The 18,560-nt window shown below is 41.1% G+C and overlaps 1 protein-coding gene across 1 annotated transcript in view; it reads left to right on the top strand.

Annotated features, from left to right (window-relative positions):
• LOC122397577 (potassium voltage-gated channel protein eag) overlaps positions 1 to 18,560 on the top strand; it is a 100,953-nt gene that overhangs the window by 12,347 nt on the left and 70,046 nt on the right. Inside the window, exon 2 of the mRNA XM_043396828.1 lies at positions 6,266 to 7,537. Coding sequence (XP_043252763.1) covers positions 7,459 to 7,537 — 79 coding nt within the window. The 5' untranslated portion in view covers positions 6,266 to 7,458. The remainder of the gene's footprint in view (positions 1 to 6,265; positions 7,538 to 18,560) is intronic.

Here is an 18,560-nt window from a genome sequence, read left to right as displayed (position 1 = left end):
ACTTGGAGCGTTGGTTCTTCGTCGAAATAGTGCCAATGGTATTTCACTATATTTGCCATCAACTGGTCGATTCCACTCACAATAATTTTTCCCAGGCATACGTAATAAATAAAAGAATTGTTAATTAAAAAAAGAATTTTTATTAAAAAGAAATCAAATGGAAGCAGAAATTCTACCTATTTTTTTATTTTAAATTTAACTTTTTGCTGTAATATTTTATCCCGTGATGTTTTGTCGTGTCAACGAATTTTCATCGTCTCTGTCGCGCTACGCGCTCGATGCATTTTTTAAACTACGAATTTCCGTCACATTCGTTTCAAAGCATATCAGTGGGAACTATACAGTCACTGGTCCGTAAAAAATTGACGAGTTGATTTTCGGTAGAAAGTCGAGAGTGATGCGCGTAAAAAATTAAAATGCACGCGGTTAATTGGCCCTTTGGCGGACCGCGTATTTTTAAATTGGGCTCGCGAATCGCGTGCATGCTGCTCGAGCCCAGTCACGGATACGTCTCGAGAAGTGTTCAGGCACCCTTGGGAAAAATTTTAATGGGAGATTCTAGAGGCCAAAATAAGACGAAAATCAAGAATGACAATTTGTTGATGGAGGCTTCGTTAAAAAGTTATTAACAATTAGATTCAAAAATTTCAAATCGTTCTGGAAAAATTATTTTCGATTGCCGGTGTCAATTACAGTCATTTTTGGTGAATACATATACCTCTGAAATCCTATCCACTTTCGAAAAAAAAAATCGGATAGGTGAAGAAATTTTTCGGCGAAAAAAAAATTTTTCAAATCGTTTAAAAAAAATTATATTCGGTTGCGGAGGTCAACCACAATTACTTTTGGTGAATAGACATACCCCCAAAATCCTACCCATTTTCTAGAAAAAAATTCGAGAAGTTGTGAAATTTTTCGACAAAATTAAAAAGTTTCAAATCATTCTGAAAAAATTATTTTTGCTCTTGGGGGTCAATTACAATCATTTTTGGCGAATAAACATACCCTCGAAATCTTGCGCATTTTCGAGAAAAAAATTCAATACAAGCGGAACTTTGAAGGTTAATAACTTTTTAACGAAGCCCCCATCAACAAATTGGTATTCTTGATTTTCGTCTTATTTTGGCCTCGAGAATCACCCATTAAAATTTTTCCCATGGGTGACCGAACACCTTGTATGTAATATTCTATTTTCACGTCGCGCCTAGAACTATAGTTGTTGGGAACCGGGTAAGAATCTCGTAGACTGTCGGTATATTACAGGTATAATATATTTCGCAGTGGTTTCTAATATTACTCGGTTACAGCAACTAAAGTTCTACGATAAGACTAAACGAGGAATGACGTGACGTGAACTGATCGTATTCGAATTCGTACTGAATCTGAGTCCCTATGTTTTGACTCCTATATATATATATATATTCTATATTCTGGTAAATCGATGGGGAAGGGCGAGCCCTTAGCGACGGAGGTGATGGAAGATGATCTTTGCACGAAATTGTACTTTGAGCGACTTAGTCAGCGCAGCACGCTGTCTAAGATGTTTTTGCGGAATTCGGCTATTTGACGGCAGGGTATTGTGACTCAGGATAGATACAGATAGTAAACAGAGGACTGGTCTTCCAACATAGTTCTTTCGTGGCGAAGGTATGAGGAGTGCCCCCTCTGAACCCCGAACGGGGGTAGGGAATTCGGTGAAATACGAATGGCAGACGCGTTACAGTGGGATGGGACAGAGGGATACAAAAGTTATTACCGGGAACAATTTTCGAAACGACACGAAACGACGGGTGGTGCGACGGTATCGGGAGTAATCCCGGATACCACAATGCCTGACAAAACAAAGGGTATCGGGGAAACGAGCTTGAATCTGACATTGCTGCGAAGCAAGGAGGAGAGGAAAGGTAATCCTCCCTTCGGGCGAATTGACAAGGAAGTGTCCGACGCCGATTTCGATGAAACTGTGCAGGTTCGCAGATGTGTGTGTAGGTACCAAAAACCAGAGACGTCGTCTATTTTTTCAATCACGGTGATTTGATTTTTCAATTACCGATTCAAAAATATGATGGTTGTTAAACTTTTATACTTAATTTATTAATAGAAATAGATGTTTAAGCGAATCATATTTTCCTAAGTGAAAAGTTTGTTTCGCGCCCTCATTGAATTGTAAAGGCCACCCCCTTAAAGGTTACGCCCCCTACTTTAGAAAACGCTGCCTTAAGAGGTCTGCCTATTGCTAAGTTGAAAAAAACTCGATTTTCTTTCTTGCCCCGCTCGAAGTTTCAGACTTGAAAAACATAATTATAAAGTATTACTGTGAAATTCGATAAATTGACAAAGTTGCAAGACTTTGAAACGAGCTGCCCAACACCCTAACGCTTCTTGTCAGACTTTAAAGCCGTTCCTTTCGAGACGAGATTGTTTAAGCTTAGTAACGCATTAGTATCCCCGGAATAAACGGATTTATATTGATAATTTACATCACAAATATTGTGCGTCCATTTTTAGTGTATCCGAGATAAAGAAATATTGAAAAAAGTTTAAACAAAGGTTGCAGATATTTTTATGTTTATAAGATAGTACAACAAAGTTTTATAAAAATCTTATATAAAAATACTTTATAAATTCATCTTTCCCTTTGTCTTAAACCCAATTGCTTTAAAGTGGACACCGTACTTTAGGTGCATACCAATAAATAACTCTTATCAAAGTCACGTGCTTTTGTTTACGGGCAATATATCTTTGTAAGTGTGTATTAAACGAGCGATAAGTCAATACGTGTGGCAGTTCCGAGTGATTATGGGAGCGTAGAACGCGCAGATAAACCGATAGGACGCGCACGCCGTGTAAAACGTTCTTGCATGTAAATATTAGGAAACAGATCGACCGATACGATTCGATCTCGCGTAATTAGCGTTCGTGGAGGCAGCAGCGCGAACCATCCTCGCCGTGGATACGATAATTCGAAGGTATCGGGTCGATTTTCAGCCATTCGGCCGATTTAATTTTAGTCTGGAAATGCCAGTGCACAGATCCGCTATTTCGGGGGTTGGATCGATTGATGCAGTGTTTCTCAATCTGTGGCCCTCTGGCTCTTAGACGAAAAAAAATGTTTAATATTAATGACCAAATCTGTGTGTTTCTGATTTCTCGATAACTCTTATTATTTTCGTCAAAATCAAACGAAGATTCGTTTACTTACAAAAGTATAATGATAGGTTATATAATATGTCAATTGGTGTCTCAAAACTGAAAATTGAAGCTTCATAGATTATTCGAAATAAAAGATATTCATAGTAATTTGTACGTGGTTGTACTTTTAAGCACTAATATACACCAGCGAAATGCAATAGAACCTCGGTCATTGCAACTTCGAGTGTTGCATGAGAATCTCGTTTATTGCATAATATCGACAAGTGGTGGAGATGGTCGCTAAGCAACAAGTGACGTTGGAGGCGGTACGCGTAGCTCATATGTAATGGGGATACATTGCCTAAGGCAGCGTGTATCGTGTATTGCAGAAATTTCAACCCCATTTGTTCAATTATCAAGGTTCTGGTGTATTAACAGAATTTCGATATCAAAAAGTTTTCAAAATTGATTTTTTTTCATGTAGATTCCATCCCCCTTCGAGCTGCACCACCAATTCATGAACCCCCTGTAGAGCGTTCGAATCAAGGAGGTTAGGTTTCGAACCTATTTGCGGGGTACTGGATCGCATCGCTACACACAGATCGGTAGAAAGCGTTCAGTACGTTCGACTTCCGATAGATCTCGCGTCAACTGCGCCTGAAAACTTTTCGAACAAACACCAACCGTCTTGCGCATTCCGTTTTCAAACAATATCCATTCGATAGTACTTGGGAACTTTCTAAACGAGACTAATGGCGCTAGGAATTCCATTATTGCCGACGACGTAACGTTTGTTTGCCGGGCATCAACGAAATTAGAACTTCTCTGGATCAAGGCTTCAGAAATTTTACATTCAGAAGTGGTCTAGCGAAAAGGGGGCAACTACAAGACCTCAATCTTCATGGAGTTTCGCTTTATAAAATTATTTTCATTGAACGTTTCAAATAAAATAAATAGGAATTAAGTCAAACGTATAAAATAAATACCTACGCATAATTGGCTGTAAATTAATTAATTCAAATAGGTTGCATACAATCGGGAACAAACCTAACCTAACACCCAACGTACGGGAGACTAAATAGTGCAAGACGATTTGGTACAATTTACGTGTACGTCTGACACGCGTCTGAACCGCTTGACCTTGAGATGGAAGGAAGCGACTGTACACTATTTCATTGGAGGATGTGGGACGAGGAGTGGGGGCAGTGCACGCCTGGTAGGTTTGTCGTAGACTCCACGTATTCTGCGAATTGTTGGCCGTTGGAATCGACTTCCATTCGCGATATCGAGTTCGATCCTAACCCCATTTACGAGGTTTATTCTCGCCAATAAATAAGGAGTTCTACATTTTGCGAACGTGGCCAGGGAAGTTTTCATACTCCGTGCAGTTTGCTCGACCATGGGAACGAAGTTCTTTGTTTCCGTCGGTAACGATTTCCGTTACTTGATTTGAATTCCAGTCACGCGGCCGAACTCTCGTTTCTTCGTGTCTTTTTTCGCTGATTTCTTGGCCATCGAACGTCTCGAAAATTTCTACCGCGTTACCGGTGCCCGACTGCAGAGCTTCTTCGACGAACTTTCCGTCCAATTATTTACGTTCTCGCCGAAGACCTTCGACGGGGTCGACATTGTTGTACGAGCCGGCCCTCCCAGCGTCACTGTTTCGAGTAAATACGACTCCTCGTATCTATAAAAATAACTTGGCACGATTTATCGTTCGCCACATGAAAACACAATTTTCTCTCCGCCGTTTGGCAGCTTGACGCCTGCACCGAACCACGCTGTCGAGGAAATTAGCCTAATCTTATATGCATATCGTTTCTGACACTAATAGGGTACGATACCCAATTACTGTCACCCGAACCAATCCACTCTGCCATTGTGCTTTTTATTTATTTATCACAAGCGTCTTTATAATGAGAATCAAATTCGGGTGGTTGTTCTTACGTATAATTTATATGGTTTTTAAATATATAATATGGTTAAAAAATAATTGCAAAATACAAAGAAATTGAAAAAAGAATTTTAAGAACAGTGAGAAGTGAATATCAAAGCAGAAAGATTGTTTGGCACAAGGTACAAAGCATTTTTAAAATATGCTATGAAGATTGCGCAAAATTATTGGAAATTTGATGCTGTTTATTTTGTAATATTTTTATTCATAACCAAAAGCAATTTTCGCCATTTATAATGATTTAAGTAACCAAAATTGTTTTAAATAAAAAATATAGCGGTTATATTTCAATTTTTTCTCATTTTGGTTATAACATGGTGTCTCTGGGCATTTCCAAGCCGCCATTGGACGCGTTTCGACAAAGCTTTCGCGCATGCGTTAATGATTCGCAGGTCACTGAGCGCCAAGCACACTCGACCCTAATGTTTAATTTATTATAATATTAAAGCAAAGCCTCTACCGCAATTTTGGCCTGTAGGATTACCTCAAAAAGGACGTCCATCTGTAATTAAAAACCCTGCATACAGAAGGTATGAATTTTTTAGGGATGGTCGTTTCAGATTACCAGCGTTTGGGAAAAGCAGAAAAATTGCGTGCATCGGAAAATTATTTCGTCCGATGCGTACATTTGAATATATCAAATTAATGTTTATTTCATTCAAACAGTTTTTAATTTTCCCTTTCATCTGCTGGTATGTTTTGATTTCAATTTTCTTCGCAAAAGAATTTATTCAAGCGTCTAGTGATATTTTTGCGTGGTAGCTTTGTTTGAGAATTACCACGACCCAACTCCGTACATTGTAAATTTCACATATTTAAAGTAACTGGGATGTTTGAGAACGGCTACAAATAGGCAATGTTTTGTTTCAACACCATTCTCGTTTCTTGGTCTTCGCGAAGCTCCTCGGTGGATCGAGTAATTTGGTGCCTCTGGAGGGTTGGGACGAGTCGAGGGATGAGGTTATTCAGCACGTATTTCTTTCTCAAAGTACTGTTGCCTGCAAGGACGGTTTTTTCTTGGACCTATTCTATTGGACATCCCACTGTACCTCTTAATAATAATATTAGTAATCGTAGTTAAAAATACTAGTTAAAAAAAAACAGGAATCAAACCGCCATAAACCCGATCCGCTTCTCGAGCCTCAACCTAGCATTAACCGTCTTTCTTTTCCGTTACAGCGCTCCCGTCCGTTGAACGATCGCCTAACTCCCTACCGAGCTCCATCGGAACCGATTGGCCCCAGTTTCGCGTAGCGAGCGTCCCCGAGCGGACCCGATTACGATCGAGGCAGATCGGTCGCGGCAACATCGAGCCCAGTGTCCCGCGGCTGAGACGCAACGATGTGATCAAGGATTGCTCGCCAGCCGCGTTCCCCTCTCTAAGGGATGTTCTCCTCCGCGGGCACCAGCTGCACCGACGCCGAGGAGGACGCCGAGGATGTGGAGAACGACGTGGCAGGTACCGCGCAGTCGTCTAATTACTTGCCGTCGGGTATCCGTGATAGCGCGCGCGATCACCTGGAAGGACTGCGGTTAGATGGGTCATCGATCGTGCGTCCACCAGCCAAGGACACATCCGCGAGCCCATCGACGTTGTGGTCGGTGCCCCGATAGATCAGGACCACCGTCCACCTCGTACCCACCGTCGTCGTCGTCGTCATTGTCCTCATTGGGGCGTCGTCTCTCGACGACCGGTCCTCCAACACGACCGGGATCGCCAGAAGCTGAAGGTGCGAGCTGGCGAAATCCTAGCACCGTCGGTCCCTGGGCCAGCTTGATCAGGTGACGACGAACGCGTCCAATCCCATCCTAGTCGGCTGTACACGCGATCCCAGGGTGCTCAACGGTAATCCTGATCGAAAGGGAACGGTCGTTGCTCGTCGTCCGATCCGATAATCGTTGCTCCGTACTATAGAAGACTGAACGTTCCGCAGGAGGAGCCAGGGGGAATAGACCGTCGCGCGGCTACCGAGTGACCGGTCCGTTTCTTGTTTCTCGTTTCGCGCGCGGAGTATTGGCCCGGACTATTGGATGACCGTGTCGGAGCCTACGCGGGGCTGAAGGTCCCTGGTTCGATCCGGTTTCTAACGCCGTCGTTGTGATTCGGACGCTTCACGATGGTGAACAACCCTCGAGTGATGACATTCAGTTAGTGAAGTGCGTCGTTGTCGCGTGTTCGGAGCAGTCCAAAGAGAGCGAGAGCGAGAGAGAGAGAGAGAGAGAGAGAGAGGGAAGGTAAAAAGTGTGGTGATCGGAAGAAGAGGTGATTGATATGAGGCGTGGAAGACAGCCCGCGATCGTCGTAGCCAGAGGCTGGCCGAGGTCCTGATAGCCGCAGCGACCAGGATCCAGGATCATCCAAGGGAGAAAGGATGCCAGGGGGGCGCAGGGGCCTGGTCGCCCCGCAAAACACATTCTTGGAAAACATCATACGACGGAGCAGCAGTCAACGTGAGTTCGATACTTTGATTGGTTTCCTTTTCCGATGAATCGATGATTGAACGGGAATACAATGCCGGGTCTCTGTGGAATCAGCAGGTCGGCTCCCCGGGCAGAGAGAAAGGGGCAGAGAGGGAATACCAAGTATGCTTTTGTTGGAATTCATGGCATTTTAGCGCGTGTGCTCTTTCATGCTCGTGCGCCCTCTCCTTCCCTCTCACGCGGAAATAGGTCGAACTAATAACTTTACGTAACCGCGGTAAGCGCGCAGAGATAAAAGTTTCTACGCGTAACAAGATTAGTCGCGTTGACCGTGGATAGACTCCGGCATTACGGGCGGCTTTGTTTCGGTTTTAACACGTTCGCTGCCGCGATAGATTCATGCGCGAATTTCACCGGGCCATGGATCCGTGGGCACTGTATTCGTGTATAACGTTTACGGGAAAAATTTTGATGGGAGATTCTAGAGGCCAAAATAAGACGAAAATCAAGAATGTCAATTTGTTGATCGAGGCTTCGTTAAAAAGTTATTAACGTCTAAAGTTCCGCCTGTAGATAGGCAACCTGCATACAGCTGCGTTAGTGGTTCTCACTCAGCATGAGAAACTCTACTTACTGACGTATTGACAGCCTCACAGTTTTCTGACAGAAATGGTTTCAAGTTTTTAAAAAAGTCTCGAGGGTCTCAAAAGTCTTGAATGTCTTGAATATCTTGAGTCTCGATAGCGGTTTATAATAGTCTACATATTCAACACACATTCGAGTCTGATCGTGCAACCGTCCTCGTAGCAGGAATCCCCTTTGAATCGCAATAATTCCGAGTAAAAGGATCGTAGCCTAATCAAAAGGTACAGAATTAGAGGCGAGACTCAAAAGTTTAATGCGTCGTTGGTGAAAATTGAAAGAAAAAAATGCGTGGCCTCGAAGTTGAGGAATTCTTAAAAAATTTCACACGATCGACTTGGAAATGGTGTCACTGCTTAGAAAAACATCGCTCGGGAAATCGCTCAATACGCTTTTCAAGCCGGGGCTTCAAGCTTTCTAAACGTACTTTTTTTCACGTCGTTGTATTGCTCTTTTCGACAGAGTTACAGAACTTTGAATTCTGCTATTTTCAGACGATTATAAAATGATCTTTTAACCAGTCAAGTGTGTTCGACGACTATATCCGTCACGGAGAAATAACAGTATTTTGTGTCATGGCGACTATATCCGTCATGCGTAAAATTTGATTAACACTTGCTATTTAATTTGTATTTTTAGCGAAAACTAAAATATATTTGTAAGTTTCAATATGTTTAGAATCTTTGGAGATCAGGACGAAATAAAACAAATAAGTGCGTGACAAAACTAACAAAATATCAATTTATTCGTGATGTTTATTGGAGCGCATAGTTAAATTGTTTATTTGCTCGTTATAAAATGCTTCATGATACGTTTGTCTTTAATTCATTATTCGACATTTTTATCCACATTTAAGCAGAATGCTTTTTTTCTAACCGTGTCTTTGCGAAGTTCGCCCTTACGACTCTTGAAGCGTAATATGATCCTCGATTCTTGAACGCCGACGAAAGGATAGCCAACACTGCTACGCCGAAAGTTATTTGTTGGATTTTGAACACGAGACGCCTAAAGACTCGTCGCAGGATCGTGAACGCGAGACGGTTGCTTTGACGCGAACGATGAAGGGGTACTCCGGCAAAGTATCCTCGAATTTCGATGGTTAGCGAAAAACGAGTAGGGGTATACCGGCCTAACGTTGGTCTGAGTTAGGTCTGGGTTAGGTCACCGACGATGAATAGGCCGTCGTGAAAGGGTTAAACCAAGTGTGGGAGCCGCCGGCATTGACCTATTAACTAGCATGCCTTGGACTCCCAAGACCCACTGGAAACACGCGTGTTCACGTTCTGGAACCGGGATCGTATTATCCGAGCACAGAATGCAGGACCAGATAATCGTTTACAGCGAGACGAAATAATTTCATTCGCTCCGGTGCTCCTGCACACGCGGTTGCCTGGTAGCTACGAGTTTGGGAAACCGTAGTCAGACTGCGTAGCATCAATGTTACCGTTAAATAGTTACGCCATTTTGACGCGGCGGTCGAGACAGAGAGCGTATTCACGAATTCTTTGCGACAATACTCTATAATTTTTTTTTGCCATTAAAACGCACGATGGGGCATTGGATAATATTTTGTACGATTTCTGATCGAATAATTTTCTCGATTTCAAGTGAACGAATAACTTATCTGATAAGATTGTTTCGCGGACAGCTGTTGAATGGATCAATAATTGACGAGTATATCGCGTTGTTTCAATCGTTTGATTGGTGGTCTTTAGTTCGCGATTTCCGTCGTTAGCTCTGACTGACGTTCATCTTGGCTTTGGACGTCATCTTCAAATTATCCCTCGTATTTTTACTTTCTGTAATGCTCCTGGGCGCCGTTGCCCGATAAAAGGAAATGAAAGTCGTTCCAACGTAATGCAGTCGGCAAAGTAGTTTGATTTTCTTTGCGATTGACAGACATCCGCCTTTTCGTTCTCCATTAACTCGTTCGCATCGCTCGACGCGTTGGTAAATCATAACCTAACTTTTAGGTGACGTACTGCTACGTGCGAAGGGGTGCGTTATAGATACGTGAAGACTATATTAACCCTTTAATTTTGAACCTCTTATACAGGGTGATTCATTTAACAGGATGATATTAAATGTTGGTTTTTCTCTTCTAAAATAGCAAATTTTCTTTATGTGACAAAAACCATCAATGCGTATGTTGCGTTTCGCGTTTCGAGATACAGAAAGGAGCCTAGTTAAAAGTTATTTCGTTCGAATTGTTTTTATTCCACCACCTATTTCAAAGGTAAAAATTATTTATTTTGAATTGTTACGACACCGACAAAAAATGATTTTGAATTATTTTACATACTCTCTCAATATTTTACATTGACACGAACAATACCCATCGAACATAACTTCCGCCTTGCTACGATTCTTTGTTCTCTTGTTCGAAGGGGGATATCACGAAATCGTTCCCGGCATCGGCAAGGAAATGAAAATAAAAAAATCACGCGATACTAGCTCGGGAGGAAAGAATAGATGCGAGGGAAACAGGATTGCCAACTGAATTCGCAAAAATTCCCAAAGCAGGGTAGTTCCTACGCTAGCATTAGAGCCACCAGAAGTCGTTTAGAACACCGTAGATAAAGTTACGAGCCTCCAGAGTCCGGAACTGTTGTACTACGCGCGTTTCCTATCTTTACGGAAGTTCCAGGCTCCCGGTAGAACAACCAGGATATTTACCAAACGTGTACAATCTGAAGTTCGATATTTTAACATCTTCCGGTACCTGCTGTACATTACACTGTACATGGACATTAAGTTTTTAACTAGTATCTTCAAGTATAATTGACGCCTAAATTTTGCATTATTTTTCTCAATCAATTACGACTTCTTGCTATTTAATGGTTTTGCAAATTAAGCAGTTTAAGACCAGCAAAACAAAATTTTATCGGAATCGGAGAAAAATTGTAAGAATTCCAGAGAAATCACAAACACACAGACTTTGAACGATGAATAGACGCCTGCAGCGTCAAGAAACAGAATTTTCTGGCGTTATCTACGCAACTTGTATACAATGTTCGAAAATTTTCCGAATCCCCGAGTTCCCCAACTTTGCCTGTAGGGTAAAATTTTCGAAAAAGTTCCAAAAAATTCTCGCGGAGTTCTTGAAGATCCTGTTGAACACGATTACGCGTAACGGGAGCAAGGGTTAGATGGTTTAGAGTTTCGAGACTTCCGTGATATTCCATTCAGCTTTCCCTCGACTTAGCTCCCGACGGTTCTGATCTTCCGAGAAACTTTTGGAACATTCCCTCGAGCTCTCTCTAACCGTCATCTTGACTTCCGACCTATCCACGAGACTTTCGGAACACTCATGACTCCAGAGACTGACTAGCGTTCCGGATTTATAACGATACGTGGGTATTATTTCCTGTGTGAATTAAACACGCGTACGAAAATTGTTCCTCGCCCCCGAGTCATAGAATTTACGTATTTGAATAATTCTTGTATCAGGTCGAGCTAACCTATCCCGCTTTCGAATAGTCGAATGGATTTTTTCACTCGATCTATCATCTTAGAATCGGACGAACGCCTCCCACCCCTCTCGTTTCTCCGAGAGGGTGAATTACGCGGTCAGTATGCCAACTCCAACCGCGTAATTGGGTTGATTTAACATTTCATAAACTGCGACGCCGCGACAGCGAGAGTTCCGTTGTATTTACGAGGATCCCGACGCGGCACGTTAACTCGATGCATTTTTTACGAGTCACCGCAGTGGCGTGACGCAACTTACGTGATTTACCCTGGGTATTCGTGTCGCAACCTTACAGGCCTCTAAAATCGTCCAAGGGGGTGTTAAACTAATTACAAACTGTTATTTTGGCAGGCATCGTTGAAAGCTTGCAAGAAGTGTAGAAAGCCGTTGGTATCTATAAGTCATAGGGACACGAAACTCGATACCCCTTTTGTGGACACGTTCTTCGGTCATTCCGAACGTAGAAAAGAACAAAGTTTAAATAAAAGAAAAAGACAGTCTCGGCCACTCGACGGTGTTGCGTCGAACGTAGAAAAAGACAGCAAGCGAAAGAGAGAAAAGGAGGGACTGTTTGTCCAGGCAGCCTTTGTTGTTCCATACATCTGTGATGGATGTTGCAGAGACGTGGTCATTCGAACCGAGTGTAGATACACCACAGTGCTATACTCTTCGCGTACGAATGGTACCTATACTGTTAACGCTCCCCAAAGCTTGTAGCCACTGTATTCTTTAGCCCGTCACTCTGTCCTGACTCCTTGGGAAAAAGGAAAACGATTTTATTGATTTCATACTATCAGACTGTCCTCTTAAGTGCATAATGCAGGATATTAATATGTACATAGTTGAAAGAGTCAGGTTGAGAACCGCTGTGTCGTGGACCGACGTTGCTCGACAAATATACGCTCGGCAAATAGCAAAGTTTCCCCTCCCTCGAAAGCTTCACTGAAATTTTCATTTGACCAATTATCTTCGCAGATCTTGAGCGGCCAACGGGACGGCTCGCCCGGGGGGTTTCGGAATTAATTCTAAACGCGTTTCCAGCGCTTAATTCCAGCGATGCAACGTTGTCTTCCGCCGCGCGAACTTTGACGAACAGTCTCGAGATTAAATTACGGAACGCCGGCTAATCTCTTGACTTCTGGCCGCGCGAATTACCTGTGAATACGCCGGTTGGAATTCCGGCTGTGCTTGAATAGAGAATTATACTAAACAGTGTTTGTGTGTTCAGTGATATAATAATCTATTTTAATCGGTAAAAAATTAGATTTCGTTAATATAATATAATTTACTTATCCGAATAAAGAATAATAATTTGAAAATAGACGATATCGTAATGGCGATTAGTGCATATCGAATAGAATGTGGATGGTCACAAAGGGGTTAAGGTATGTTGTTTGTCCGGGCACCGAGTAAACTCGTTTGCGTCGTGCCGTCGACGTCGTTGTTTCCGGGCGTCGCGGAGGAACGTGAACGGTAACCGCGCGCGCCAGTTTCCCCTCTTGTTCGCACTTCTTCACCGGGTCCTCGTGCACAGGCTGTTACGTCCTCAATTCAAACGTGCCGCGAACGAATTAACTAGCGGCTAGAGTACGTCGAGAGTACCCGCAGTCACGTACCGCGACCGTATGCTTTCCGTCCTCGGGTAAAACGGCCGTTAAAAAAATTACGACCAACACACTCGGACCGTGCCGATTTCGCGCCCGAGCATCGCCGTGCATGCCATGCCCGCCATTGATCCTTTAACGAGTGTCGCAGAGCGACACCGAACGAGGCTCAACCAACTCGTTTCCATTGTTGTCACAAGGCCACGTTACTTTAAATATTAAATGCAGTATTACTTCCTACGATTCGTGAATACGTAGATTAGTTTCGATTGGAAATATTCTGACGATTATGATTAAAAGAAAAAGGGTTATTTTTTATTTATTGTGTTGTGAGCTTTGACTATTGGTATTTGTCCTTTTTAAGCGAACGTAACAAAAAATAGAACGACTATTCTTTTTGTTTTTTTAACGGATAGTGGTATTATTTTGTTATTATTATTATTGCTAATTTATGTATAATAAAACGGAAGAATGTTTTGTGATATTGTAATGCGAAATATTGGGGGTTCTATCGAAAGCACCGACACAGATTTCACTGACCAGAATTCATCGATGCAAGTTTTGACCAACGGCATTATTAATCGACGACTATATTAACCGACAACAATAATGGCCGAGATACACATTCCCTGCGTAGGTAGTACTACACGTAACAGTAGATAAATCTTTCAATTGAACGCTCTTCGCAATATACTGCATACATTATACCATGTGGTCCAAATAAAGTGTTACAAGCTGTTTTCTCGAAAACCAATAGAGACAGTCGACTTTATTTTGTTTTTTATAACATATGTAAAAATCTGTTGCTGTTATTTATTATAGTCAAACCATTTGTACCTCATTATACAGGGTGTTCAGCCACCCCTGGGGAAAATTTTAATGGGGGATTTTAGAGGCTAAAATAAAAAGTTATTAACGTTTAAAGTTCTGCCCGTACTGAATTTTTTTCTCGAAAATGCGCAAGATTCCGGGGGTATGTTTATTCACCAAAAATGATTGCAATTGACCCCTGCAACCGAAAATAATTTTTCCAGAACGATTTGAAATTTTTGAATTGAATTGTTAATAACTTTTTACCGAAGCCTCTATCAACAAATTGGTATTCTTGATTTTCGTCTTATTTTGGCCTCTAGAATCCCCCATTAAAATTTTTCCCAAGGGTGGCCCGAACACCCTGTATACAGTAAAAATAATTTTTTTCTTGTCATGCTTTAGAATATCGCAACTAAAGTTAGATATAGTACTTAATAATTTTAACGTTTAATATTTCAACACGGTACGTTCTAGAATTTACATTTCATACCGAAGAGAATCAGAAGCCAATGGTCAATACGTTTATGCAAATAAACTATGTTGAATTATATTATAATTACCTGTATTGCTTTGATAAACAATTGTGCAAAGATCAACATCGACGTCTGTTGCTTATCATACATCCCCGATTAAATAAATCAATTTGTAGAACGATATAATATTCTATAATTGAAATATTAATTTTTTTATTCGACCAGCGACCAATATAAAGTTATTAAGGTTTTGATAATAGCTCTGTTTACGCTCTCGATTCCGAGAAACCTTGTACAACAGGCTGATTTCCATTGAAGGAAAATCGGTATTACAGAATGAGTCGAGACCAGTTAATTGGCCGGATATTTCATCGAAGAACGATCCGGTTCGATCGTCGAGAGGAAATTTCCTGTCAGCTTGAACGACGTTAATTTTCAACGAGAATTAAACACAGTTAAGGTCCCACGGCCTTCGAAGTAACTTGGGAATACTCCTTCCTCGCCTCCCTTCTTGTCTTCTTTTTTTTCTCGACATCCCGAAGATCTTGAGTTGCAGCCAAAATTATACATCGTATATAAAAATACGTTTTTATGGAAAATAACAATACGTACATTTATTTATTTAATGTTTGTTTTCGAACTCTTTCAAAAGTGGCCTTTTTCGACCACGCTATTTTGAAATGTTCCGCTCTGTGCCGCGCGGAAAATGTTTGTTCTCGAGAAATTCGTCCCGTATTTTCAAAGCCCGGGGTCATTTTTAATTTTCCTCCGCGCTGCATAAATTCGCCGATGAAACGCGTTAACGTGCATGCTTTGACGCTTAATTAGTCGATAAAGGTGTCCCAGAAAGTGTTTTTCTCTTTTTCTTTTATAATTTCGCCCGGGTCATGTTTTTCGTATTAAAAAATTCTGAATTTTCCCTCCGAAAAAAAAACACGCTTGGCTTTCCTGCTTTTGAACCTTCCTATTTTGAGGTTAGTAACGGTATAGTTATTGTAAACCACCTTTCCTACGATTTAATTACGCATAATGTTTCAAATTAATTTTTGTATCACGTTTTTATAATGTACAGGGTGTTCAGCTAACCCTGGGAAAAATTTTAATGGGTGATTCTAGAGACCAAAATAAGACGAAAATCGAGAATACCAATTTGTTGATGAAGGCTTCGTTAAAAAGTTATTAACGTTTGAAGTTCCGTGTGTACTGAATTTTTTTCTCAAAAAAGGGCAAGATTTCGGGGGTATGTTTATTCACCAAAAATGATTGTAATTGACCTCAGCATCCGAAAATAATTTTTCCAGAACGATTTGAAATTTTTTAATTTAGTTGTTAATAACTTTTTAACGAAGCCTTCATCAACAAATTGTTATTCTTGCTTTTTGTCTTATTTTGGCCTCTAAAATCTCCCATTACAATTTTTCCCAGGGTTAGTCGAACACCCTGTATACGTACATAATTAATCTTAAGTCTTGTAACTTTTTTTTGTAGGGAGGTGAGGGAGTTCTTTTATCTTATTTTTGAATTTAAAAAAATTTGTTTATTTTTATTTCGTACATTGGTCCATTATCATTAATAACCGGACACCCTGTATAGGAGGGGAACAAACGCGACCGTCTCACGTGGGTCTCTATTAAACGCTCGGCTTTAATTGAACCCCCCCGATGAATCCTCGCACGCGATTCAGTCGGTGCAGTTCTATTTTTAATAAAAGCTCTTGTCCTTTTTTTTCCCCCCTCTCTACCCGATAATATCGCCACGCTAGAGGCGCGTTTACATCTGGCGAATGGCAACCAACGAATGGGGACCGAACGACCAATTTTCTGCAACGTGTGTGGAACGTATAGAGAAATTTTAATGAATAATGCATTCGCTCGCATTCGACGATGTTCCGAGCGATGCCGGTGCATCAAAAGGAATTCATGCTCGCAGAGGACATCCGCGAATTAATCGGACACTGATTTTCATGTGATGTTCCTTTTTTTTTTGTTTTGCAAAAAAATTTCCTGCAAAGTTCCATCAAAATCAGCGTGTACCACCTAACATGGACCTCTCAAATGTCTTGCTCATTTTTAATAATTGGGAAATACATCGAACTACACAAGGTGTCCGGCCACCCCTAGGAAAAATTTTCATGGGAGATTCTAGAGGCCAAAATAAGACGAAAATCAAGAATATCAATTTCTTGACCAAGGCTTCATTAAAAAGTTATTAAAAAATTAAATTAAAAAATTTCATATTCTAAAAAAATAATTTTTGGTTCATCAACAAATTAGTATTCTTGATTTTCGTCTTATTTTAGCCTCTAGAATCACCCATTAAAATTTTTCCCAGGGATGGTCGAGCACCCTGTATATTAATTTTCCTCGAGGTTAAATTTTTTCAGAATTCGAAATTTGTAGGCCACTCGAACCTTATCGTTGGTTGTTCTACATTTATCGTGGGTCGCCGAGCAGTGGAACAAGTAGAAATAACAAGTAATGGTCAGATACGTTAGCTAAGTCATACTTAAAATTTTCAAACTGAAGTTTTTCGAAAACAAAGTGTCGTACGAAAAAATGTTATTCTAGATTTTCGATTCATTGTTTCTTATACAACAACCATTTGTGAACGGATAGTCCGTATAAATTGAGAAGAAGAATTCGTGTAATTCGAAAACTCGCTGTAATAAATTCTTCACTGAAGCCTAGGTGTCTTGATAGTTTTGTGTACTCGATGTAAACTCAGCATCGGTGACCTTTCGCAACGTTGAACGCGCACGTATTCAGCCCTTTCATTCCTTTGTGAAGGCCGTCGGAAATTTTCAATAGAGCTACATAATGGTTTATCGGCCCGATAAACTTTCCGGTATTTTTGGAATGTGTGGACAATTCCTTGTTCCATCGACGAGGCACGAGCACGACGGAAAGCCAACGATTAATCGGCGACGATTTTCTAAAATAACAATCGACCGGTTCGTGATTCGTTTCAAACGACCTCGATGCCACGTCGTGGGTCTGGAATTATTCGAATATTATTGAAGTCGATTGTAGATCGAGAGCGCCACGTAGTCGATCGGTGAGGGCGCCACCATAGTGCAAGCGGATGCGCTACCTTGATTGGTTAGTTCGTCTTGCGACACGTGAGAGAGGAGATCTATCAAAATACAGTTCTCTTATAAAAAGGTTATCTTATGCAAACTATTTCTTCTCATCAACAAATATTTTATTAGGTATTCGAATATTATGAACAAAGTTCTAACGTTTGTGCATTCGAGTATCGTTATTTAAGTATTGGAATATTAATTTATAGTAAGTTTGGATATATGCCTGAAAATTGGAAACCCAAGCCAGACACTTATGGTGTAAACAGATAAGATTCTAATTATAGAAGTAACGCGTGTCGACAGTCGAACGTAGAAAAGGACAGCGAATAAAAGAGAAAGAGATTCTTCCCGGCTGCCAAGGTTTATGGTGTGTCGAGGAACTGTAGATCAATCCGGATATAATATCCAACTTTCACTGTACATTATACACTTAACTACTTAATTGATATTTAAATATCAGCCGTAGCGTTGCAGTTCAGAATGTTTTAAACGGTCGAAAAAATTACAATAGCGATTGACAAATTGAAGCACCGAAATACGATCGCTTTAAATGTACCGTTCGTACCATGTCTCATTGAAATTTAATCTTTTCGCGTCGTCGTGTTTCGTTCTCGCGCTACAAACGTCCCTTTAATAATGGAAATAAACGTAGCTTTAATTACGTCGGCCGTTAATCACCGGGCACGGGATGGATATCAATTTGTCAATTAATCCGTGCAAATATTTGCACGGCGTGCGTCCCGTGAGTTTACTCGCGCGAATTTCATCCGAGCCACGTTCGACGATAAAACTGTCATTCGATGATCTTCAACCTATACATATATTTGTTTTCCTGTTACGCTCCGTCAACAAAGACCTCTCAAATTCCATTAAATCATCGTGCGCGATATTTATGTTGGAAAAATATGGGATCATTGTTTATTCGTCGGGAAACGTTTTAACATCTTCGGTGGGATTACGAACTCAT

The sequence above is a fragment of the Colletes gigas genome, unplaced genomic scaffold, assembly GCF_013123115.1.
Source record: "Colletes gigas isolate AHSC1104 unplaced genomic scaffold, ASM1312311v1 Colletes_gigas_Sc00009, whole genome shotgun sequence".
Lineage (NCBI taxonomy): Eukaryota > Metazoa > Arthropoda > Insecta > Hymenoptera > Colletidae > Colletes > Colletes gigas.
This window is presented reverse-complemented; position numbering and strand designations above follow the sequence as displayed.